Source organism: Erinaceus europaeus, chromosome 3 (assembly GCF_950295315.1).
Source record: "Erinaceus europaeus chromosome 3, mEriEur2.1, whole genome shotgun sequence".
NCBI classification, from domain to species: domain Eukaryota; kingdom Metazoa; phylum Chordata; class Mammalia; order Eulipotyphla; family Erinaceidae; genus Erinaceus; species Erinaceus europaeus.
Window position 1 is genome coordinate 16,305,091 of NC_080164.1, and position 24,256 is coordinate 16,329,346.

General features: G+C 47.0%; 1 protein-coding gene across 1 annotated transcript in view; it reads left to right on the forward strand.

The window, feature by feature from the left end:
- The first annotated feature begins 16,647 nt into the window (after nucleotides 1-16,647).
- Nucleotides 16,648-24,256, forward strand: part of RAB10 (RAB10, member RAS oncogene family) — an 88,296-nt gene continuing 80,687 nt past the window's right edge. Inside the window, exon 1 of the mRNA XM_007532598.3 lies at nucleotides 16,648-17,353. Coding sequence (XP_007532660.1) covers nucleotides 17,227-17,353 — 127 coding nt within the window. The 5' untranslated portion in view covers nucleotides 16,648-17,226. The remainder of the gene's footprint in view (nucleotides 17,354-24,256) is intronic.

The window sequence follows — 24,256 nt, forward strand, 5'->3', positions numbered from 1 at the left end:
ATCAATAAATGTCAATGGCCTGAATTCACCTATTAAAAGACACAGAGTAGGAAGATGGATCAGAAAACACAACCCAACAATATGTTGTCTACAGGAAACTCACCTAACGCAACAAGACAAACACAGACTTAAAGTGAAAGGATGGAAAACTATCATTCAAGCCAATGGCCCACAAAAAAGGGCAGGAACAGCTATTCTCATATCTGACATGATAGACTTTAAAATACATAAGATTAAAAAAGATAGGAATGGACACTACTTAATGCTCAGAGGATCAGTCAATCAAGAGGACTTAACAATTATTAATATCTATGCACCCAATGAGAAGCCATCTAAATACATCAAACTTCTACTGAAAGAGCTACAGCAATATATTAACAGTAACACAATCATAGTAGGGGACTTCAACACCCCACTATCTCAACTTGACAGATCATCCAGGCAGAAAATCAGTAAAGACATAAGGGAGCTAAATGAAGAGATAGATAAACTAGAACTATTGGACATTTTCAGAGTCATTCATCCCAAGAAACTGGAATACACATTTTACTCAAATCCACATGGATCATTCTCAAGGATAGACCATATGTTAGGCCACAAAGACAGCATCAGCCTATTCAAGAGCACTGAAATCATCCCAAGCATCTTCTCAGACCACAGTGGAATTAAACTAACACTTAACAATCAACAAAAGATTAGTAACAGTCCCAAAATGTGGAAGCTCAACAGTACACTTCTTAACAACTTCTGGGTCAAAGAGGAAATCAAGGAAGAAATCAAAATATTTCGAGAGTTCAATGAAAATGAAGACACAAGCTATCAAAATATTTGGGACACAGCTAAAGCAGTCCTAAGAGGGAAGTTCATAGCTATACAAGCACACATTAGGAAACAAGAAAAGGCACAAATAAACAGCCTGATTGCACATATTAAAGACCTAGAAGAAGAACAACAAAGGAACCCTAAAGCAACCAGAAGGACAGAAATTACTAAAGTTAGGGCAGAAATAAATAACATTGAGAATAGGAAAACCATACAAAAGATCAATGAAAGTAAATGTTGGTTCTTCGAAAGAGTAAACAAAAAAAAAAAAAAAAAAAAAAAACTTCAATGCTTATTTTCACACCTGAAAAGAAATCTCAAGTATTCATCATCAAATATCAATTGTTCAGATTTTTAAATTGTCTATAACTTTATTTTGACGGCTGGGGCCTCAGATACTTGTGATTTCACTGCTCCTGGATAGATTTTTACCCCCTTTTTAAAAAAATATATATATATTGTTCCTTTTTTGTTGTTGTTGTTGTAGTGATTTTTTTTCCTTTTAACTGCAGATTTTAGAGAGAAGGAGAGACACCACAGCGCTACATCACCATTCATGGACCTTCCCCTTGGTCCATGAATGCACAACCTGTATGTCTCTCCTTGGTCCTAAATAAACTCTTAAAAGGGGGGGGGCAGGGCAAGAGGTGAAACATCTGGTTGAGTACACATGATACTGTACACAAGGATCTGAGTTCAAATCCCACAGTCCCCATCTGCAGTGGAGAAGTTTCACAAGCAATGAAGCAGGACTACAGGCGCCTTTCTTTCTCCCTATCTGCCCCTCCCCTCTCAATTTCTCTGTCTTTGTCAAGTCAAAGAAAGAAGAAAAAGGAAAAAAGGAAAAAAAAATGGCCACAGAGAGTAATGGATACAATGATAACCTTGGTGGAAATTTTTTAAAAGTAAAAAATAAAGGCAAAGCTGTGTAGAGTCATGGAATCAGGATGAAGTGATGTGGACAGACAAATGGTCAGGAAACACGGGCCCCGTGGGAATCTCAGGAGAAGAGGAGTGAGTGCAAGAATCAAGACCCCAGAGTGTTGCAGTATCCCAGGGTTTCAGACCTGAGTGCTCTGCAAGCTGGGCCAAGTGGAGCAGGTGCTGACCCTGAGGAGAGAGAGAGAGGTATAGGAGCTTTTGCACACTATGCACCGATTAAGTGCCCTAGGTGCCCATCTGACCCTCACAACAAGCCCACAGGGCCCGGACTTTATTCCCGCTTACGATGACGAGGACTGTGGCTGGCAGAGGTTAGTCATGGCCCAAGGTGAGAGCAGGTAAGTGGTAAGACCAGGTTTCCCAGTAGGCCACCTGGAGGCCCAAGGCAGGGAGCTGGCCCCAGGCCGCAGGCCCACCCTGGTGACAGAGCAGGTCAATGTCCTCCACTGGGGTGCCAGGCCTCATGCACAGCAACACCTGGGGAATATGGGGTGTCAGCACTTCCTGTGACTTCATGTCTAGACCAAGAAAAGGGCGTGATCAGAGGATCCCAAGTGGTGAGATTATTATGTGGAAAATTGAGACATAGTCACATATACAAACTACTGTGTTTTATTGTCCATTGTAAACCATTAATCCCCCAATAAAGAGAGAAAGAAAGAAAGGAAGGAAGGAAGGAAGGAAGAAAGGAAGGAGAAAAAAAAAGGATCCCAAGCATTTAGGGTGACGGCTCTATGGGAGAGTACAGGACTTGCCTGCATAGGTCTCAAGTTCAATCCCCAGCACTTCTTATGTCAGTGATACCCTGGTTCTCACTTTCTAATGGATTAAAAAAAAATTAAGGGAGTTGGGCTGTAGCACAGAAGGTTAAGCGCACGTGGCACAAAGCACAAGGACCGGCGTAAGAATCCCGGTTCAAGCCCCCGGCTCCCCACCTGCAGGGGAGTTGCTTCACGGGCAGTGAAGCAGGTCTGCAGGTGTCTTTCTCTCCCCCTCTGTGTCTTCCCCTCCTCTCTCCATTTCTCTGTCCTATCCAACAACAATGACGTCAACAACAACAATAACAATAAAAAAATTAGGGCCAGGTGGTGGCACACCTGGTTAAGCACACACACTGCATTGTGTAAGGACCCAGTTTCAATTCCCTGGTCCCCACCAGCAGTGGGGAAGCTTCACAAGTGAGGAGGCAGGGCTGCAATTGTCTCTCTGTCTCTCCCTCTCCTCCCTCCCCTTTCAGTTTCTGGCTGTCACTATCCAATAAACAAAGAAAATAAAAATATTTTTTAAAAAATCAGCCAGAGGAAATAGCTCAATGTGCTAGAGTACAGTATTAGTATGTCTCAGGCCTTAAGGTCCAAGGTTCAATCCCCTGCACCATCACAAGCTAGAGCTGAGTAGTGCTCTGCTCTCTCTCTCTTCTAAGATAAATACGCGAGTAAATAAGTACATCTTTAAGAAAATAAAGGTGCCGGAAGTCGGTGGTAGCGCAGCGGGTTAAGCATACGTGAGGCAAAACGCAAGGAACCGGGAATCCCAGTTCGAGTCCCCCCACTCCCCGTCTACACCTGCAGGGCAGTCGCTTAACAGGTGGTGAAGCAGGTCTGAGGTGTCTGTCTTTCTCTCTCCCTCTCTGTCTTCCCCTCCTCTCTCCATTTCTCTCTGTCCTATCCAACAACAACGACATCAGTAACAACAACAACTACAAAAAAAAACCAAGGAAAACAAAAAGGAAATAAATAAATATAGAAGAAGAAGAAGAGGAAGAGGAAGAGGAAGAAGAAGAAGAAGAGGAAGAAGAAGAAGAAGAAAAAGAGGAGGAGGAGGAGGAGGAGGAAGAGGAGTTGGGCAGTAGCGCAGCTGGTTAAGCACACGTGGGCAAAGCACAAGGACCTGCAGGAGAATCCTAGTTCGAGCCCCCGGCTCCCCACCTGCAGGGGAGTCGCTTCACAGGCGGTGAAGCAGGTCTGCAGGTGTCTATCTTTCTCTCCTCCTCTCTGTCTTCCCCTCCTCTCTCCATTTCTCTCTGTCCTATCCAACAACCAGCGTCATAACAATAATAACTACAACATTAAAAAGACAACAAGGGCAACAAAAGGCAAAATAAATAAATAAAATTGAAAGAAGAAAAAGGAGGAGGAGAAGGAGAAAAGAAGAAGCGGAAAAGGGCCATGAGAGCGTCCCTACAGGAATGTTCTCCAACAATCTGGTCCCCTAGTGCCCCAGCCCTGCTATCTCCTTGGAACCCTCCCCAGGGGTGAGGAGTGTCCTATGTTCTTTCGCTTCTCTCCTAAGGCAAACCCTAGAATAGCCTAAAGAAGCAGGTGGTGCCAGCTCAGCCCTTCCCTCTGGGGACAGACTCCAGAACCCTGGCCAGAGAGGTCTCCCAGGCTGGGGGTGGGCGTGGGCGTGGGAGGGAGAGTTACTGAGCAACCTTTGGAGCTAGAGGTCCAGGCCTGCGGTGCTCTGGGCAGTGCTGATGTGCCAGGGTGGGAAGCCCAGGGAGGAAGAAACCACCCACTTTGCTGGGTCAGGGCAGCAGCAGGCCGCCTAACCGGTTCAGCCCAGCCGGGAAAGGGCGAGTCAGATCTGGCTCTGAGCGAGGGAGGGGGCGGGGAGTGGCGCTGACTCAGGGCCGCAGGCCACGTGACACACGGACAGCTGTTGCCTGGGTGTTTTTAGAAAACTTTGGCTGCCAAGACATTCTCATGGGCTGTTTCTGCACCTACTCAGAAGCAGGCAGAGAAGACGAGGCTGTCTTCTTTATCACAACCTGGAGGGTGCGGGTGGGGTAAGAGGGGGTGACGTGAATCTGGATATGCTCTGTGGATTCTTGGATAACTTGTCTGGACAATGAAGCAGCAATCAAGAGGCCCCGTCCCCCCAATCCTTTGGAAAGTCACTTATCTTTCCTTGCTTAGACCTCAGAACTTGCTAGGAATCAGTGTAGAGGTTGAGACAGGAGACCTGAAATCAGGAGGACCTTGGATTAAAGTCTGATTTTTTTTTTTTTTTTTTGCTTTCAGGGTTATTGCTGGGGCTCCGTGCCTGCACCACGAATCCACTGCTCCTGGAGGCCATTTTTTCCCCTTTGTTGCCCTGGTTGTTTTATTGTTGTTGTGGTTATTATCGTTGTTATTGATGTCGTTGTTGTTGGATAGGACAGAGATAAATGAGAGAGGAGGGGAAGACAGAAGGGGGAGAGAAAGATAGACACCTGCAGACCTGCTTCACCAACTGTGAAGCATATCCCCTGCAGGTGGAGAGCCGGGGGCTTGAACCGGGATTCTTACGCTGGTCCCTGCGCTTTGCGCCACGTACTCTTAACCCGCTGCGCTACCGCCCGACCCCCTTGATTTTTTCATTTATTATGTTTCTTAAAACAATCTTTAACTACAGAATGTTTCAAATAGCTACACATTAAACATAGTAGCGCAATGCACTTGCATATTGTCCCGCTTGAGTAATTACCAGCCCATGGCTAGTGTGGATTTATCTGCATTTTATTCATGTTCGTTTCTGCCAGCTCTTCTCTCTCTCTTTTAAGGAGAGGGAGAGAAAGAGCAGAACACTGTTCTGCCATTTCTGATGTCCTGTTTATGTTTATCTTTCTGTTATATGTGGTGTTGGGGATTGAACCCAGAACCTCATGCACTCTGCCTCTGAGCCACCTCCCTGGCTTCTCTGATTATTTCAGTGGAGATTGCATCACTCCACTTTTTATTTTGTTTTGTTTGCATCATTTGTTTACAAAACAGTGTCTGAAAAAAATACAAGAAATGCAGATACTAGAAAACAAACAAAAGTCCAGACATGAGAAATTACAACATCACACAAAAGCAACAGCCTGGTCTCTGAGTTAGGAGAACTAGCATTAAAAAGCCTTATAGGTGGTCCAGGAGGTGGCGCAGTGGCTAAGGCACTAGACTCTCAAGCATGAGGTCCTGAGTTCAATCCCTGGCAGCACATGTACCAGAGTGATGTCTGGTTCTTTCTCTCCCCTATCTTTCTCATAAATAAATAAAATCTTAAAAATAAAATAAAAAGCCTTATAGATGAAAGGTCTGGCTTCAGCTTGGCAAAACTGGGCTTCACTGTTGTTGTCTCCTTCTGCTGGAAGCGCAGGGTCTTGTGCATGTATGATTTCATCACTCCTGTGCCAACCTTCTCATTCAGAGAGCAGGCAGAGAGGCACAAAGAAAGGAGAGACAGACGCCAGAGCTCCCTTTGGTGCCATGACTCCTTCATGTGGTGTAGGTGTTGAAGCTTGCCTGGGTCATGGACACTTGGTATCCTACTCAGTGTGCTATCTGAGTTTCTTCTACTTCTTCTTTTAAATATTTATTTATTCCCTTTTGTTGCCCTTGTTGTTTTATTGTTGTTGTAGTTATTATTGTTGTTGTTATTGATGTTGTTGTTGTTGGATAGGACAGAGAAATGGAGGGGGGAGACAGAGAGGGGGAGAGAAAGATAGACACCTGCAGACCTGCTTCACTACTTGTGAAGCGACTCCCCTTCAGGTGCTTTCCCTGTCTTTGGACATCACCTAATAACACAGGACACCACCTACTCAGGCATTCCCCACCCCTCCTGCAGGTCCTTTAAAGGCATGACCTCATATGTATGCTTTGAGTGGGGACAAATACAATTCCTCACTTTCAGATGCAAAAATAAGAGTTTAAAGAAGAAACTCAGAGGGAGTCGGGCGGTAGTGCAGTGGGCTAAGCACACATGGCCCAAAGTGCAAGGACCAGCGTAAGGATCCTCGTTCAAGCCCCTGGTTCCCCACCTGCAGGGGAGTCACTTCACAACTGCATAATTACACTGCTCCTGTGCTGAATTTTTCATTCTTTTTATTGGGTGGTGGTGGCAGGGGAAGAGATACCACAGCACTAATCCTTCATCTGTGGCATGTCCCCTGGGGGTCATGATGTTCCCGTGTGGTGCCAGGGTTCAAACTCAAGGTCTTGAGCTTAGAAAAGCATGTTCTACCAGGTGTGGATGATTGTTCTGTTTGCTTTAGATGCTAAATGAAAGCTTAACTTGCATATTTGGACTTGGATATAAGCATCAGTCCCTTGCCTGGTTGGGGTTCCTAAGTGAACAATAATAATCTTTAGAAGAGGCAGAACACTGCAAAGATAGATTTAGAGGAATTATTTTCTCTGTTATAGACATCACTGAGGATTAATAGATTGCACTTTGTGTCTCAAAATATTTGACTTTTTAAAATTCATATCCCTGTGGTCCGGGAGGTGGCACAGTGATAACACTTTGGGCTCTCAAGCATGAGGTCCTAAGCATGAGGTCCCAGCAGCACATGTGTCAGAGTGATGTCTGGTTCTTTCTCTCTCCTCCTATCTTTCTCATAAATAAATAAAATATTAAAGAAAAAAATTTTTAAAATTCATATCCCTGGCGATTTGCTTTTTATCAATAAGTAATGGTTCTCAAATGATGAAAGTGTCTTCAGTTCTTGTGGAAATAATCACATTTCCTGAGCATCATCTCAAAGCCAAACATAGGATCTCATTTTTTATTTTATTTATTTATTCCCTCTTGTTGCCCTTGTTGTTTTATTGTTGTAGTTATTATTGTTGTCATAGTTGTTGGATAGGACAGAGAGAAATGGAGAGAGGTGGGGAAGAAAGAGAGGGGGAGAGAAAGATAGACACCTGCAGACCTGCTTCACCGCCTGTGAAGCGACTCTCCTGCAGGTGGGGAGTCGGCTCGAACCGGGATCCTCATGCTGGTCCTTGTGCTTTGTGCCACCTGCGCTTAACCTGCTGTGCTACTGCCCTACTCCCAGGATCTCATTTTTAAAAAATATTTATTTATTCCCTTTTGTTGTCCTTGCTGTTTTATTGTTGTAGTTGTTTTTTTTTAAAGGTTTTATTTATTTACTTATAGTATTTTACTTATTTTTGAGAGAGAAAGACACAGAGAAACACCAAAGCACTGCTCAGCTCTGGTTTATGGTGGTGCAGGGGATTGAACCTGGGATTCGGAGCCTCATGACAGTCTCTTTGCATAACCACTATGCTATTTAACCCCCCCCCCATTGTTGTAGTTACTATTGATGTCGTCATTGTTGGATAGAACAGAGAGAAGTGGAGAGAGGAGGGGAAGACAGAGAGGGGGAGAGAAAGATAGACACCTGCAGACCTGCTTCACCACCTGTGAAGCGACTCTCCTGCAGGTGGGGAGCCAGGGGCTCGAACCGGGATCCTTATGCTGGTCCTTGCGCTTTGCACCACATGCACTTTACCCACTGCGCTACTGCCGGACTTCCCAGGATCTCATGTTTAATTCTCACATAGCCTGATGGTAGTCTCTATCTTCTTCTCTCTTAACAGATGAGGAAATAAGTTTGGAGAGGTTAGGTGACATACTCAAGGTGTGTGTGTGTGTGTGTGTGTGTGTGTGTGTGTGTGTGTGTGTGTGTGTGTGACAGAACTTTCCCACACGTGCAATTCACAGATCCTGGACCAACTTTCCCCATACTTTTTCATAGAGAACTAGAGATGGAGAGAACAGGAGACTCACCACAGTGCTGTTCCACCATCTGTGAGCTTCCTCTGGTTTCATGATGCTCCCATATGATACCAGGGCTCACAGCCGGGGCGTCACTTAGAGTAAGGTACACTCACTTCTGAGTGAGCCAGTTCTACCTACTTCTCCCTGCCCCAGTGTGTTCTCATTAAGAAAGCGACACAGACTTCGGGTCAATCCAAAGCCCATGTTTTCAACCAGTGTTGAGCCAGCTACTCCAGTCTAGGTGAGTCAGGATTTATGTGTGGGGTGGATGGTGTGAAGATTTGTTGTAGGTGTGGGGAGTGCTGCTCCTTTCACACTGAACCTGTTCTGGTCTTATGAGTTCTTTTGATGGTACCATGGTGTCTGTGTAGCTTAGGTCAGCTCTGATTCCTGATCTCCTGATCTTAATCTTCCATTTCTCCCTCTTCTGATCTATTATCTTTGCATTTTTTTACTTTAGTGAATGAGAGACAGAGAAAAAAAAAATATATATATGTAGGGGGACTAGAGCACCGCTCAGCTTTGGCTTATGGTGGTATTAGGGAATGAACCTGAGACCTTGGGGCCTCATGCATGAATGTCTCTGTATAACCATTATGCTAGCTCCCCAGCTCTCTTCTGATCTATTTCTCTTCTAATTCAGCTTCTTTTGGGATACTTTTTTCTTCCATGATGGCTTTTTATTTTGACCATATGTAAGTGCTCTAACTTAGGAACTTGTTAGCTTTCTTATTCCTTGTGATGTAGTTCATTACACTTAACCTCTTGCTGCTAATGCCTTATATTTGCACAGCAGTTTACATTACATAAAATGCATTTACTTGCACGTGTGAAAAAAAAAAATCTCAGAAAGTATACTTGTTTCATTCTCTGGCACCGAACGTTAAGAAAGTGCTCTGGGCAGGCTGATTTTGCAGTGGTAGAGCACAGGACTTGCAAACTCAAGATCCAGAGTTCGATTCCTGGCACACATACATCAGAGTGACAGTCTGGTCCACTCCTCTCTTTTTCTTCTTTAAATCTTTATTTGGATAGAGACAGTCAGAAATTGACAGGGAAGGGGTGGTAGAGAGGGAGAGAGATAGAGAGACAACTGCAGCACTGCTTCACCACTTGTGAAACTTTCCCCCTGCATGTGGGGACCAGGGGCTCGAACCTGGGTCCTTGTGCATTGTAACATGTGCGCTCAACGAGGTGCGTCACCACCTGGCCCCTTCTCTCTCTTTCTCTAGTTAATAAATACATGCTAAAAATAAGGGAAAGTACTATGGGAGGTCAAAGGAAAAGAAGTTCTTTCTAGTGGGAATATGGGAAGAGACAGGCTATAGTGAAGATACTTAAACTGAGTGGCTGGGGAGATAGCTCAACTGATAGAGCACTGGACTTTCATGTTTGAGGTTCTCAGTTTGATTCCTGGCACAGCATGCACTGCAATGATGCTTCTGCTTCTCTCTTTCTAGCTGCCTGATGAGGAACTCTCTCACACGTAATCAAGAAAATAAATCTTTACAAAAGACATTTAAGCTGAAGTTTGGGGGGATGTAGATGGGATGAGGAGAGGGTATGGTTTGCATTGAGAGAAGCACCTTAAACCAAACACAGAACCGATAAGAGAGCTAATGACTTCAGCAAAGTTTAGCTAGTTGAGTTTCCCTGAAGACCAGTGTGTGGGATAGGACAGGATAGAAAGTTCTGTCACCTGGAGCCTTTGAAGTGTCAGTGCAGGGAAGTATCATTTCAAAGCCCAGGCTTCCCTGAGAACTAGGAACCCAGAACCCACACACTACAGGAAAGGAGAAGGCCCATGAGTGGGAGTAAAACCACATAAATGAATCTATGCAGGCAGAGGGGCTGGGTGGTGGTGCACCCGATAGAGTGCACACATCACCACGCATGAGGACCTGGGTTCAAGCCCCTAGTCCTCACCTCCCGAGGGGAAGCTTCAGGAGCAGTGTTGCATGTGTCTCTCCTACACTCTGTCTCCCTTCCTCTATCTCTCATACTCTTATAAAAGAAAGAAAGAGGGAGTCGAGCTGTAGCCCAGAGGGTTAAGCATTCGTGGCGAGAAGTCCAAGAACCGGCGTAAGGATCCTGGTTTGAGCCTCCGGCTCCCCACCTGCAGGGGAGTCGCTTCACAGGCGGTGAAGCAGGTCTGCAGGTGTCTATCTTTCTCTCCCCCTCTCTGTCTTCCCCTCCTCTCTCCATTTCTCTCTGTCCTATCCAACGACAGTAACAACAACAACAATAATAACCACAACAAAGATAAAACAACAAGGGCAACAAAAGGGGAAAAAATGGTCTCCAGGAGCAGGGGATTCGTGGTGCAGGCACGGAGCCCTGGCAGTAACCCTGGAGGCAAAAAAAAAAAAAAAAAAAAAAAAAACAACCTCTGAGAACATTGGAGTCACACAGGTACCAAGAGATAACTTTGGTGAAAAAAAAGCAAGCAGGATCCAGCAGGATCCAGGTGATGTCAGACTGGTTAAGTGCACACACTAACATGCACATGGACCTGGGTTTGAGCCCCTGGTCCCCACCGGCAGGGGGAAAGCTTCACAAGTGGTGAAGCAGTGCTGCAGGTGTCTTTCTGTCTCTCTCTCTCTCTCTTTCCCTCCTTTATCTCCCCTTCCCCTCAATTTCTCTCTGTTCTATCAAATAAAATATAATAAGTTAAACAAAAGAAAAGAAAAAAGCAAGCGAGCTATGCAGGCAGAGCAGAACATTGGCAGAAGATGGTGCTGAGAACAGCACTTGCCTCTGGGCAATCAGTCCTCAGTATCAGAAAGGCTGAACAGAAGCCCTGAGGGAAGGCTGGGGTGTGAACACAGGAACTAGGAAGTAGTAAACAGGTAAACCTCTGAACCCGGAAGGGTAGGCTTTGATAAAGTAGAGAAGCGCCATTCAAGGGAAGACTCCGTTCACTAGGAGAACAATATTCAGTAAGGGGCAGAAGAGAAAATAAAGAAATTGGGAAGGGAGTCGGGCAGTAGCGCAGTGGGTTAAGTGCAGGTATCGCAAAGCTCAAGGATCTTGGTTCGAGCCCCTGGCTCCCCACCTGTACGGGAGTCGCTCCACAGGTGGTGAAGCAGGTCTGCAGGTGTCTAGCTTTCTCTCCCCCCTGTCTTCCCCTGCTCTCTCTATTTCTCTCTGTCCTGTACAACAATGATGACCTCAATAAGAACAATAATAACTATAACAATAAAACAAGGGCAACAAAAGGGAATAAATAAATAAATAAATAAAAAAGAAATCAGGAAATCTCTGTAAAGGAAAGGGGTAAAGATGATTTAAGTCAATGTGTTCTGAAGTGGAGATTTCTTTTATTTATTTATTTATTTATTTATTGAGAGAAAGATGTCTGAGTGCCATATGGTGCCAGGGATTGAACCCAGGGCCTCACTCATGCAGGTTAGCACTCAACAGCTGAGTCACCTCCCAGACCAAACTTGTTTTTTTCTCTCTTTCATCTTTCTTTCCTTCTTTTTGCTTTGTTTTTGTTGCTAGAGTTTCACTGCTCTTGAATGACATTTTTCAGATAGAAAGACAGTGACATCACAGCACTGAAGTTTTCCCTTAATGAGATGGGGATGGGGTTTGAACCTGGGTGATGTATAAACAAATCAGGTACCTCCCAGATCTTCCTGTACCTACCTACCTGACTCCCTCAAGTTCTTTTGAAGAGAAAGCATCTCTTCCTTTCTTTTCTTTTTTTTTAAATTTTTTTATTTATTTAAAAAAGGAGACATTAACAAAACCATAGGATAAGAGGGGTACAACTCCACACATTTCCCACCACCAGATCTCCGTATCCCATCCCCTTCCCTGATAGTTTTTCTATTCTTTATCCCTCTGGGAGTATGGACCCACGGTCATTGTGGGATGCAGAAGGTGGGGAACTTCTGTAATTGCTTCCCAGCTGAACATGGGCGTTGACTGGTCGATCCATACTCCCAGCCTGCCTCTCTTTTTCCCTAGTAGGGTGGGTCTCTGGGGAAGCAGAGCTCCAGGACACATTGGTGGGGTCCTCTGAATTATGATTTAAAAGATAAGACAAGGAGCCTTGGTTGTGCTAATATGGTCAGAGCAAGCAACTTGCAGGCATGAAGTCCTCAATTTAATTTCCAGCACTAAGTATGCCTGAATGAGGTGCTCTCTCTTCCAGTAGTAATGATAAAAAAGGGGAGTTGGGTGGTAGCTCAGCGGGTAAAGCGCATGTGGCACAAAGTGCATGGAACAGTGTAAGGATCCTAGTACGAGCCCCCGGCTCTCCACCTGCAAGGGAGTCGCTTCACAAATGGTGAAGCAGGTCTGCAGGTGTCTCTCTTTCTCTCCCCCCTCTGTCTTCCTCTCTTTTCTCCATTTCTCTCTGTTCTATCCGACAATGACAACATCAATAACAACTATAACAATAAAACAACAAGGGCAACAAAAAGAAATAAATAAATATTAAAATAATAATAATAATAATAATACTAAAAAAGAACTCTTTAAGAACTAATACTAAAAAAGAACTCTTTAATACTAAAAAAAAAAAAAAAGATGGGACAGGACTGGAGAGATGCCTTATGAGGTAGGGTGTGTGCTTTGCTATGATCGAGGCCCAATTCCACACCGGAGAGGCTCTTTCGTACTAGAGAAAGCTCTGGTTCTATGAAGTCTCTCCTCTTCTATCTCAATGGAAAAATCAATCTGAGAGCAATGAAATTGGACATGTGGGGTGTTCTGGCTCCTGCCCTCCCCCCATGCAAAATAATAACAGTAAAATAACACAGAGAGCTGGGGAGATAGCATAGTGGTTGTGCAAAAAGTCTGTAATGCCTGAGGCTCTGACAGCCCAGGTTCAATGTCCAGCACCAACATAAGCCAGAGCTGAGCAGTGCTCCAGAAATAAATAAGCAAAATAATAAATAATGAATTAAAAAAAATAGGAAAGTGGAAGAGGGGCTGGGAGACCACTCATATGGAAAACACATTTTACCATGTTTGAGGACCTAAGTTTGAGTCTCTGACACCACACAGAGAGATGCCAGTTACAAGGCATTAGTAGAAATCCCCACAAATGACGGAGTAGGGCTGTGGTGTATCGCTGTCTCCCCCCCTGTGTCTTGCTATGTGAAATTAAAAGGAAAAAAAAAGCCCACCTGGAGCAATTGAATTGCATGAGGCCTCAGTACAAGGGGGGAAAAAAACCCACTAGCACAGTTCTAAAATTCTGTGATTCTGACCTAATAATAAGTAATATTCATTAATAAGTGTAGTTCACTCCTAGAGAAAAGGTTCTACTTAATAAGACTATTTGGAGGAGCTGAGAATAAAGATCAATGCACACTATTTTTAATTATTTATCTATTTCACCTAGAGACGAAGAAATTAAGAGTGAAAGGGGCTATAAAGGGGGAGTGAGACAGAGAGACAGCTACAGCCCTGCTTAACCGTTTGTGAAGTTTCTTCCCTGCTGATGGGGACCAGGGGCTTGAACCTGGGTCCTTGTACACTGTAATGTGTGTGCTAGCCAGGTATGCTGCCACCCAGCCTCCACAATGAAAACTTTTGTTAATTTTGTTATGAGAAAGAAAAACAAAAAAACAAACAGAAAAAGCAGAAGACACCATTTAGCTGTGGTTTCCAGTGTTAGGGAGATGGAGCCTGGGTTCTCTGAGGCTTCAGGCATGCAAGTCCTATGCTTTAGCAATTCAGCTAAGTCCCTCATCCTAATTGTTTCCAGGTACCCCCAGAACTCATAATGGAATTACTTTCCAGGTTGGCTTTCTGTCCATAAAAACTGTAATTATACAAAAATGCTGGGGCTGGGTGGTGGCGCACCTGGTTGAGCTCATGTTACAATGTGCAAGGACCTGGGTTTGAGTCCCCAGGCCCCACCTGCAAGGGGGAAGCTTCACAAGTGGTGAATCAGTGTTGCAGGTGTCTTTCTGACTTGCCCTCTCTATCACCCCCTTCCCTCATGATTTCTGGCTGTCTCTGTCCAATCGATAACTAAAGATAAGAAAAAAATTAAAAAACACTTAAAAAACACAATACAAAAATGCTTGACATCAGGGCATGAGTTCACAGAATTTACTTTAATTTTTTTTTTTGCTTTCAGAGTTATCACTGGGGCTCAGTGCTGGCACTATGAATCCACTGCTTCTGGAGGCCACTTTTTCCTTTTTCCCCCTTCTCTTTATTTGGTCGGACAGAGAGATATTGAGAGGGGTGGAGGAGAGAGAGGGATGAGTGAGAGATACCTGCAGACCTGCTTCACCACTTGTGAAGCTTCCCCCTGCAGTTGGGGAGCCAGGGCTGGAACCTGGGTTCTTGCACATGATATTCTCTGTGCTTAATCTGGTGCACTACAGCCTGGCCAGGATTTATTTCATTTAAAAAATGTTCCCACTATATAATGTCTTTATTTTTTTAAAATTATTTTTATATGAGAGATACCAGAGTACGATGCATATATGACATACGGCGCTGCAGATAATGGAACCTGGGGCTTGAAAGTGTACTGTAACCTGGAACTACTTTCCTGACCCTCAAGAATTCATTTCGAAAGAAAGAAGCAAGTTGACATAGAAGCTGTTGCCAAGGGTGGTCTGGGAGGTGGCGCAGTGGATAAGGCATTGGACTCTCAACCATGAGGTCCCAAGTTCTATCCCTGGCAGCACCTGTACCAGAGTGATGTCTGGTTCTTTCCTCCTATCTCTCTCATAAATAAATAAATAATAATTAAAAAAAAAAAGAAGCTGTTACCGAGGTAGGTGCTCAATGTTGACTGAGTTGACAGCAAAAGTCAAAAGGCACAGACCACACAGCTACTTTGCAAGCGCTCAGTTTAGAATTGATGATACTATGCTAACACGAGCCCAACTGGAAAAAGATTCTCAGGACAGGGAGATAGCACAGCGGCTTCAGAAAGTGGCTTTTTCTTTCCCGTTGCGTCTTGTTCTCCAGTTGTTCCAGGGCTTTCCATCTCATCAGGTTGAACCAGCCAACATTCTCCCATCACACCCTATGTGTTTCCAAGCACCCTGCAAATGATGGGGCGTGAGTCTGCATATTTAAACCATCGAAGTAGAGGGGGCCCGGCGGTAGCGCACAGGATTAAGCGCTGCACATGGCGTGAAGTGCAAAGACCCATGAAAGGATCCCGGTTCGAGCCCCTGGCTCCCCGCCAGCAGGGGAGTGGCTTCAAAGGCGGTTTCCCTCTCTCTGTCTCTCCCTCTTCTCTCGATTTCTCTCTCTCCCATCCAACAACAACAACAAAAAGGAAGAAATAGCCGCCAGGAGCAGTAGATTCGTAGTGCAGGCACCAAGCCCCAGCGATAACCCTGGAGGATAAAAAAAATAAGGAAAGGGAGATTGAAATAAACCAGGGGGGTCGGGGTGGCGGCGGTGCACCTGCTACACACAGGCTACAATGTGCAAGGAGCCGGCTGGGTTCGAGCCCCTCCCATGACATGAGCGGTGAAGCAGGGCTGCAGGTGTCTCTCTCTTTCCCTAGCTTGCCCCTCCCCTCTGAATCCAAACAAGCAAACAGAAGGGGGGAGAAGAGGGGTGCAGAGAGGATCGAAGGAAGAGGCAGCAGCTGGGCTGCCCTCACTGGGCTTCCATCTCTGACCCGGATGGCTCTGGACCGGCGGCAGGGCGGGACCGGGAACTCTCCCTGGGCCCGAGAGGCCTGCAGAGGCCACAGGTCTGGAGCGCGTGTCCGCGGAGGGCGCTGCACCCAGGCACCCGGGAGGCCGTCGCGGCGCCCAGGGGTGCTGCAGCCCCGCTCGCCTCCTCCGGGAAGGCAGATGACATCATCCCAGCCCGAGCCTCGTGGCCAGGTCTCCCCACTCCAGCCTCGTGCTCCCTGGAGCGCCCGCCTCTGCCCCTTCTGCAAGCTGGCGCGCTCCCGGGAGTGTCCCCGTCACCACTGGCCCGGGAGGACACTCCAGGGTGCGTCCCATTTCAGTCCCAGGGGTCCGGGGGGCTATTTCTGACGTCCCTGAACTACCAGCCGCTCAGGAACACAGAGACGCCGGAGACACGCCTCACTCGCCGCCCCACCCCACGCACCGCAGCCCGCGAGGGGAAGGACGGGGGCCGTGCCCAGGGGCTACGCCAGCGCGCCGCGCCTGCGCAGTCCCCCGCAGCGCCGCCCCGCGGGGCGTGCTCGCCACTCGCGCACCCTATCAGCCGGCCCCTGGGAGCGCGCCCGCGGCCTCGCCCTCCCGCGCCCCGCCCCTCTCCTGTCTCCGTCGGGCCTCAGAGCGAGGCTCCCAGACCCGGAGCGCCGCGCCCCGCCCCCGCGTGGCTCCACGGCCCCTGGCGCGCGTGCGCAGAGGCGGCCCGCAGGGCCGGGGCGCGAGGGGAGGGCGGGCGTACGTCCTTGCGTGCGTCTCAGGCAGCGCGCACGCCGGCGTGAGAGGGCACGGGGAAAGGTGGCTCTGGCCGGGGCGACTCGGCTTCCTGTGGCTATGTAGCTGGGCTGGTCGGCTCGGGGGTCGTCCTTCGCTGCCGTCGCCGCGTCCCCGGCGCGGAGTTCCAGGTCGAGAGAGAGAGAGAGACGGTCGTCGCGCGCGCCGCGCTCCCCCGACGGCAGACACCGCCCGCCCGCCCGCCCGTGGGAGCGTCCCGGCCGAGCAGCCCCGAGGGGGGAGGGGAGGCCATTTTGTCCCGACCGACTCCCCGGAACCGGGCGGAGCGGCTGGGAGAGGCTGCGGAGCTGCGGTCGCCGCCCTCGGCCGCACGGGACGCCGCGCCCCCCGCGCCCGGCTCGGGGCTTCCTGGGCGAGGCCGTTCGCAGGTCGCCCGCGGCCCGCTCGCGCCCGCCGCTCGCCGGGCTCCCGGGTGCCCCCGGCCCGAGCGCGGACTTGGCCGTAGAGCGAGGAGGGCCCGATCCCCTGGGGCCGCCGGCGGCGAGAGCCCGAGCCGCTCCTCCCAATGGCGAAGAAGACGTACGACCTGCTTTTCAAGCTGCTCCTGATCGGGGACTCGGGAGTGGGCAAGACCTGCGTCCTATTCCGCTTCTCGGACGACGCCTTCAACACCACCTTCATTTCCACCATAGGTAAGAGCCGCGGGGGCCGCTCCAGACATCTTGCTTCCCGGAACCCCCGCCTTTGTCTCGGGGAGTCCCGGCCCCGGCCCGAGGCTCAGGTCCCCGAGGGGATCGGCTCCCAGCGGGCCGGGGCGGGGTCTCCCCATCCGGCCGGCGGGTCCCTGGCTGCCCCAGTCTCCCACTCTCGGTGCCTCCTCCTCCTGCTGCTGCTGCTGCTGCTGCTGCTGCTGCTGCTGCTGCTGCTGCTGCTGCTGCTGCTGCTGCTGCAAAACACGCCGCCTTCCAGAGCTGCTCGGAGCCATCGGGCTGGCCTTTTCCATCTGAGCCTGGCGCTTGCCGCGGGGTCTGATCGGTCCGCCGGGGACCCGGCAGGGAGAGTTGCAGCGGGCGGGGTGGAAACTGGCGGTCGCGTGGCCCAGAGGCCCGGCCTGGAGGGCGCAGGGAAGATTCCATATGGCCTGAGCTTGGGCACCGCGCGAGGGCGGGCTTGGGGGCTCGGGGGTGGGGTGGGGGGAGTTCAAGTAAATTCGAGGGGGGGCAAGTGACTGGTCCGTGCATGTGTCAAACCTTCGGCGCTCGCTCGGGGTGGATCTGGGCGGCACGCCTGTCCGCTGTGCTTTTTTGCAGAGCCGCCAGCAGAAGCAGTGGTCTGGGGGGCCGGGGCCGGGGTGGCTGCGATGGGCTTCAGTTCGCCTTTCTGTTTCATTTCGTGCCGTCCATCCATTCGAGGAATGTGTGTTGCCCGTCCGAGCCTTGGCTTGTAACGCATCCCGTGTTGTGTTTCAGAATTACTTAGCGTGGAAGAGCGAGCTCAGGGGTGACCTTTTTTAAGCCAGTTCCCCGTTGAAGAAAGGAAAGTCCCCTTTGACCCTGGTTAGAAAATGTCGGGGCATCATCACTGACGGTGTTAAATGAGTAGTGTATGTGGGACCCCCTCCCCCGCCCCAGCTCACCCGCACACCCGACGTCTTCAGAGGGCGCTCAGCCCTGGGGCCCTGCGATGACATCCATTTCTAAGTCTGGCTTGTTTCATACAGAAGTATCTGCAGTCTTTTGGACTCAAGGAATTTCAATTTGTGTCGACTTGTAGACAGTTTTGCAGCATTACTGAAATCATTGATTTTTTTTTTTTGATAGCTCCTGGCAAGTATTTTTCTAGTTTCTCTAATAATTTGCTCAAATTCGGTCTTACAAAGCAAATTATACTAAAGTTCAGGTGGGCAGGGGATAATGTTAAATAGATTTTGATTTTACCTCTCCTCTTTTTTTTTTTTTTTTTTCCCCGGGGAGGGAAGTATCACTGTAATTCTTTCCTGGCTATCTTACCATTCTCTTCACCTCTCATAAATTTCATGAAACTTGGTACTTGTTTGCTGCCTGTGGGCTAGGTCTTCCTCTGAGTTAGCTTTCAGTATTCCACTTTTAGCTGTGACTGGGTGGGTCAGGTGGTTAGACCAGCAAATATTTACTGGGCACCTGATACTAGGTACTGTTTCAGACGCTGGGGACAAATGGCTCGAGGAACAATCTAGTGTGGAAAGTGCCACGAAGGGTGAACAGAGGGAGGAGGGAGGCTGAATAGGCTTGCGTGGAGATGAAGTCTGAAGGGCAGATAGGAGTTGGAGCAGGAATGAGCTCTGGATTTTGTGGAAAAGGGAGCACAGAGCAAACCTGGAGTAAGACCAGGGAGACAACTGTTGTTGGCGCTAACCTGCCACAGAGAAAGGTGTGTAAGGGGGGCAGGGAGACAGAGCTTACCTCTGTCTTACTCAAGCCTTTATGTAGTGGATACAAACCAACACTTAGCCTTGTCTTGTGAATTGCTAGCAATTGGCTTCTCTTCTTGGGGCAATATGTGGTGCTTTTGGATCCCACAGATATGCTGGGTTGGAATCCTGGTTTCACAGGTTACTTTGTGGGACTTTGGCAAGTTAATTTTCACCGGTCTGCTTGGGTTTCTCTATTTCTTACAAAAACTGATTCACTTAATAAGAGAGAATGACAGAACAGAGCTCTGCTCAGGTCCCAGCCGTGCAAGTCCTGTGCTCTGCTGCTGAGTTAGTTACTTGTCTGGCCCTTCGGTGGGTTTTTTTGTTTTTTAAAAAAAACATTTAGTGACAGTACCTGATCCATAGTGTAGTTGTAAAGATTTTGTGGATCGAAGAAAGTAAAAGTCTCTTAGCACAGTGCCAGGCATACTGTTTGGTCCCAGTGCATATCTGCTACATATAGACTCTGATCCTTCTGTCGCTGAAGTGGTGACTGAGCAGGATACTTTGGGCATGGAGCGGCCTGCACTCAATACTCCCCCCAGATCTGGTACTGCGGTAACCTGAAACTTTCATATTTTGATGTAAAGATACTTCATATGCTTGATATTTTGATGGTGCAAGCTGAGAGGTGACTACTTACATAAGTTAAAACTTAAAGTACAACTTGAACTCGTTGCACTATTAGTTTTTTTTTTATCATTGGATTGAGACAGAGGAATTGAGAAGGGAGGGGGGGTAGGAAGGGAAAGACAGCTGCAGCCCTGCTTCACCTCAAAGCTTTCCCCCAGCAGGTGAGGACCAGGGGCTTGAACCCGGCTCCTTACACACTGTAACGTGTGTGTTTAGCCAGGTGCACTCCCGCCTGGCCCCACATTATTAGTTTTGTGTGCAAGTTTAGGAGCCTACTGTCATCCAAAGTGTTTATTAAATTTTTTTTTTCTTAATTTAACCATCTTCCATGCTAATGATGGGGTTTTTTCTTGAAGAAATGTGTGTCTCCTTGCTTTGGAAGAGGTTTCTTGCTTGCTTTTTAATGTTTTATTTTATTACAATGAGAGAGACAGACAGAGACAGACCAGAACACTGCTTAGTTCTGGCATATGCTGCTGCTAGGGATTGAACCTGGGACCTCTGTTGTGTAAACCACTGTGTTATTTCCTCTGGCTACTGTTGTCTTAAAACAGTGTTGTCCAAGGAAATGAAATGAGCATCACAGTGGTCCAGGAGGTGGTGCAGTGGATGAAGCACTGGGCTTTCAAGCATGAGGTCCTGAGTTCAGTCCTTGGTGGCACATGTACCAGTGATGTCTGGTTCTTTCACTCTTTCCTCCTAGCTTTCTCTCTTTTTAAGAAATTATTATTTTTTATTTTGTCTTTTAACCAGAGCACAGCTCAGCTCTGGCTTATGGTGGTGTGGGGGATTGAACGTGGGACTTTGGAGCCTCAGGTATGAGAGCTGTTTGCATAATAACCATTATGCTATCTACCCCTGCCTTATCCTTCTCATGAGTAAATAAATGCAACCTTTAAAAAATGTGTATCACATAGATAATTAAAATATTTATTAATTATTGAGTACTGTTTTACATAAATTTAGCAGTCACAAAAATAATAAAAATGAAATTAATAATATTTAACTCATTTCAGTTAACATTTTGTTGTGTAATCAGGATTTAAAATTGCTGAGCTAGTTTATATGTTTTTAGTGTTCTAATTTAAATTTAGAGACGTTTCAAGCACTCAGTAGTTTTGTGTCTAGTCTGTGTCTAGACAGCCTGAGCTAGCCAGCTGGCCGATGTTCAGTTGCCTAGAAATAGTTGGAATTTATACTACCTTTAGGACATTTAATTTTTTTTGTTGACATTTTTCACTTTTTAAAAATCTAGTATGGTTTTCAGTCATAAATAATGCTGACATTTGAGTTGTCACTTGAATGTTAACCCCCTTGAGGTTTTTTTGATGCAGTGTCTGGAGAGAACCCAGGGCTCAAGCATGTGAAATGCCACTCAGCAGCCTCCTCACCCCAATTTCCCATTCTTAATTTTTCCCAGAGAGAGGAGCAGTACCGTAGCACTGGAGCTCCCTGTGCATACTTGCTGCATGAGTGGGACCCTGGGCCTGGGGCCTGGTGCAGAGAGCTAGGCGTGTGCTTTACCAGCAGGCCATCTTCAAGCCCCAGACCTCCTGAAGTAGTGGTTACTTTGCACACGTTCTGAAAGGTCTAACTGCCAAGAAGGCACATTATTTCACTAATTGTCATGTCAGTCACTTACCATACTGATTCTTAAAAGATACGCTAAAAATAGGCACACATATTAGAGAGAGAGGAAACCAGAGCATCACTCTGTCGTAAGCTGTGCTGGGGACCAAAGGCTTTGCCGATGCAAGTCTTGTGTTCTGCTGTACCACCTCCCTGGCTGAGCAAGAAATGGGCTTATGATATTGCTCAATATAAATACTTAATTTTTTTGTTACACTTTCTGTTGTTTGTTGCTGAGAATGGAACCCAGTGTCTTGGAAATGCAGAGCATGCTCTCTGTCTCTGAAGTAGATCTCTGGCCTTCTAATGTTTTCAGTTTTCACATGTCTGTATCAGAAGTTATGTATGATATTTATGGTCAGATGCACTGCAGACACAGATGCAAAGATAAATTATTGATATGTTCCACACACCAATCTCAAAGTGAATCCAAGGGCAGTAGGAATATAAGCACAAGGGAAGAAATTTTTGCCCTTTTTTAGCTGATAACTGCTAAGAGTCCCTGTGTTTGAAGGGCACATGAGTGAAGGCAGGCACACAGTTAGGCGCTATTACCAGCATCTTCTAACATAGAGATAGTTTTAATGTTTTTCTACCTACTTTCTGAGCATTTTAGATGCAAAATAGATTGAGATAAAATTACTGAAGAATGTGAGCTTTTTGGGTAACCCTGTAATTTTAGGGTAAAGCTAATCATGGAAATTCTAAGATTGAAAGGCTTTGTTAAAGTGTGTAAGTGATTTGGGATGAATGAGTCTAGTTAGTTTGGCCATAACTCTCCGTAGTAGGAAACCATACAGGAAACCATACAGTAGATTCATGAATATCTTCCCAAACAGAAGCTTCTAGTGGACTGTTTTGCTGAATGTGTGACTTCATCTCATTAATTTGTCTTCACCCCTAGACTTGCTCATTTTTTCCATAGGGTTATCTTCCATTGGGAAAAAATGTCTCTGGTTCCATGTAAGAAATTAAATTGGGAAAGGTTCTTGGGAGAGAGGCATAATGGCTTGTGTTTGTTTTTGTTGTTGTTGTTGTTGCCTCCAGGGTGATTGCTGGGGCTCGGTGAATCCACCGCTCCTGGAGGCCATTTTACCCCCCTTTGGTTGCCCTTGTTGTTGTAGCCTTGTTGTGGTTATTATTGTTGTTGTTGTTGATGTCATTCATTGTTGGATAGGACAGAGAGAAATGGAGAGAGGAGGGAAAGACAGAGAAAGAATAAGACACCTGCTGACCTACTTAACCGCCTGTGAAGCGACTCCCCTGCAGGTGGGGAGCCGGGGGCTTGAACTGGGATCCTTACACCAGTTCCTGTGCCTTGCGCCACATGCGCTCATCCTGCTGCGCTACCGCCCAACCCCCATGACTTGTTTTTTTAAATACATTTTTATTTTTCTGAGAAAGAAAGAAATTGAGGGGAAAGGAGGTGATAGGGAGATAGACACCTGCAGACCTGTTTCACTGCTTGAGAAGCTTCCACCCTGCAGGTAGAGAGCGGGAGCTCAAGCCCAGGCCCCTAAATGGTGTAACATCTGCGTTCAGCCAGGTGCACCATTGCCCAGCTCCTGAGAGGTATAATGAAAACACCCTTTTTATTGTCTTTACCAGTGGTTTTGCTACACTTTGGAGATGGTTACACTAACCTCCATATAAGAACTGGTTGGGTCAGAGAGGTGGCTAGATTTTTTTTTTTAAAGGAAAAAATGGCTACTGTGGGTGGTGGATCTGCCATGCAGGATCTAAGCCCCAGTGATAACCCTGGTGGGGGGGAAGAAAGGCATTTTATGATTCGGTAATTTCACTTCTAGGTGTAGCTCTTCTCTGTAGAACTGTGGTTACCAGGACCTGAGAACTAGGTTGTAGGGAGTTACTGCTGAATGGGAACATCGCTTCACTATGAAAAATGAGGAAGTCAGGATGGTTATATAATATCATGGATGCCACTGAATTATACACTTAACTGTGTGATTCCTCAAGTTGACACTAATAGAAACAAAGAATGGTGGAGAGTAAATGAGGGGGAAGTAGGGAGTTGTTTAAGGATTATAAGACTTCAGTGTTGTATTTTTTTAAGACTATTTATTTATTTGAAAGGTAGGAGGAGAGAGACAAAGAACCAGATATCACTTTGCACTGCTGGGGATCAAACTCAGGACCTCATGCTTGAGAGTCTAATGCTTTATCTACTGCGCCATCTCCCAGACCACTAAGACTTCAGTTTTGTAAGATGGAAAGAAAAAACAAGGGAGTCAGGCAGCGGGTCAAGCGCACACGGCTCAAAGCACAGGGACCAGCGTAAGGATCCTGGATGGAGCCCTCGGCTCCCCACCTGCAAGAGAGTTGCTTTACTAGTGGTGAAGCAGATCTGCAGGTGTCTTTCTCTTCCCCTCTCTGTCTTCCTCTCCTCCATTTCTCTCTTTACTGTCCAACAACGACAACATCAATTACCACAACAATAAAACAACAAGGGCAGCAAAAGGGGGAGAAAAGCCTCCAGGAACTGGATTCGTCGTGGTGCAGGCTCCTAGCCCCAGTGATAACCTTGGAGGCAAGAAAAAACAAAAACGTAGCTTTGTTACCAACAATGAATATATTTAATGCCATTTCACTACTGTCTTAAAAAATGGCTCAAGGAGTCTAGGCAGTGGTGTGTGGGTTAAGCGCAAATGGTGCGAAGCGAAAGGGCTGGAGTATGGATCCTGGTTTGAGCCTGCAGCTCCCCACCTACAAGAGGGTCGCTTCACAAGCGGTGAAGCAGGTCTGCAGGTGTCTATCTTTCTCTCCCCGTCTTTGTCTTCCCCTCCTCTCTCGATTTCTTTCTGCCCTATCCAACACAATAACAATAATAACAACAACGGCAACAAAAATAGGAAAAAATGGC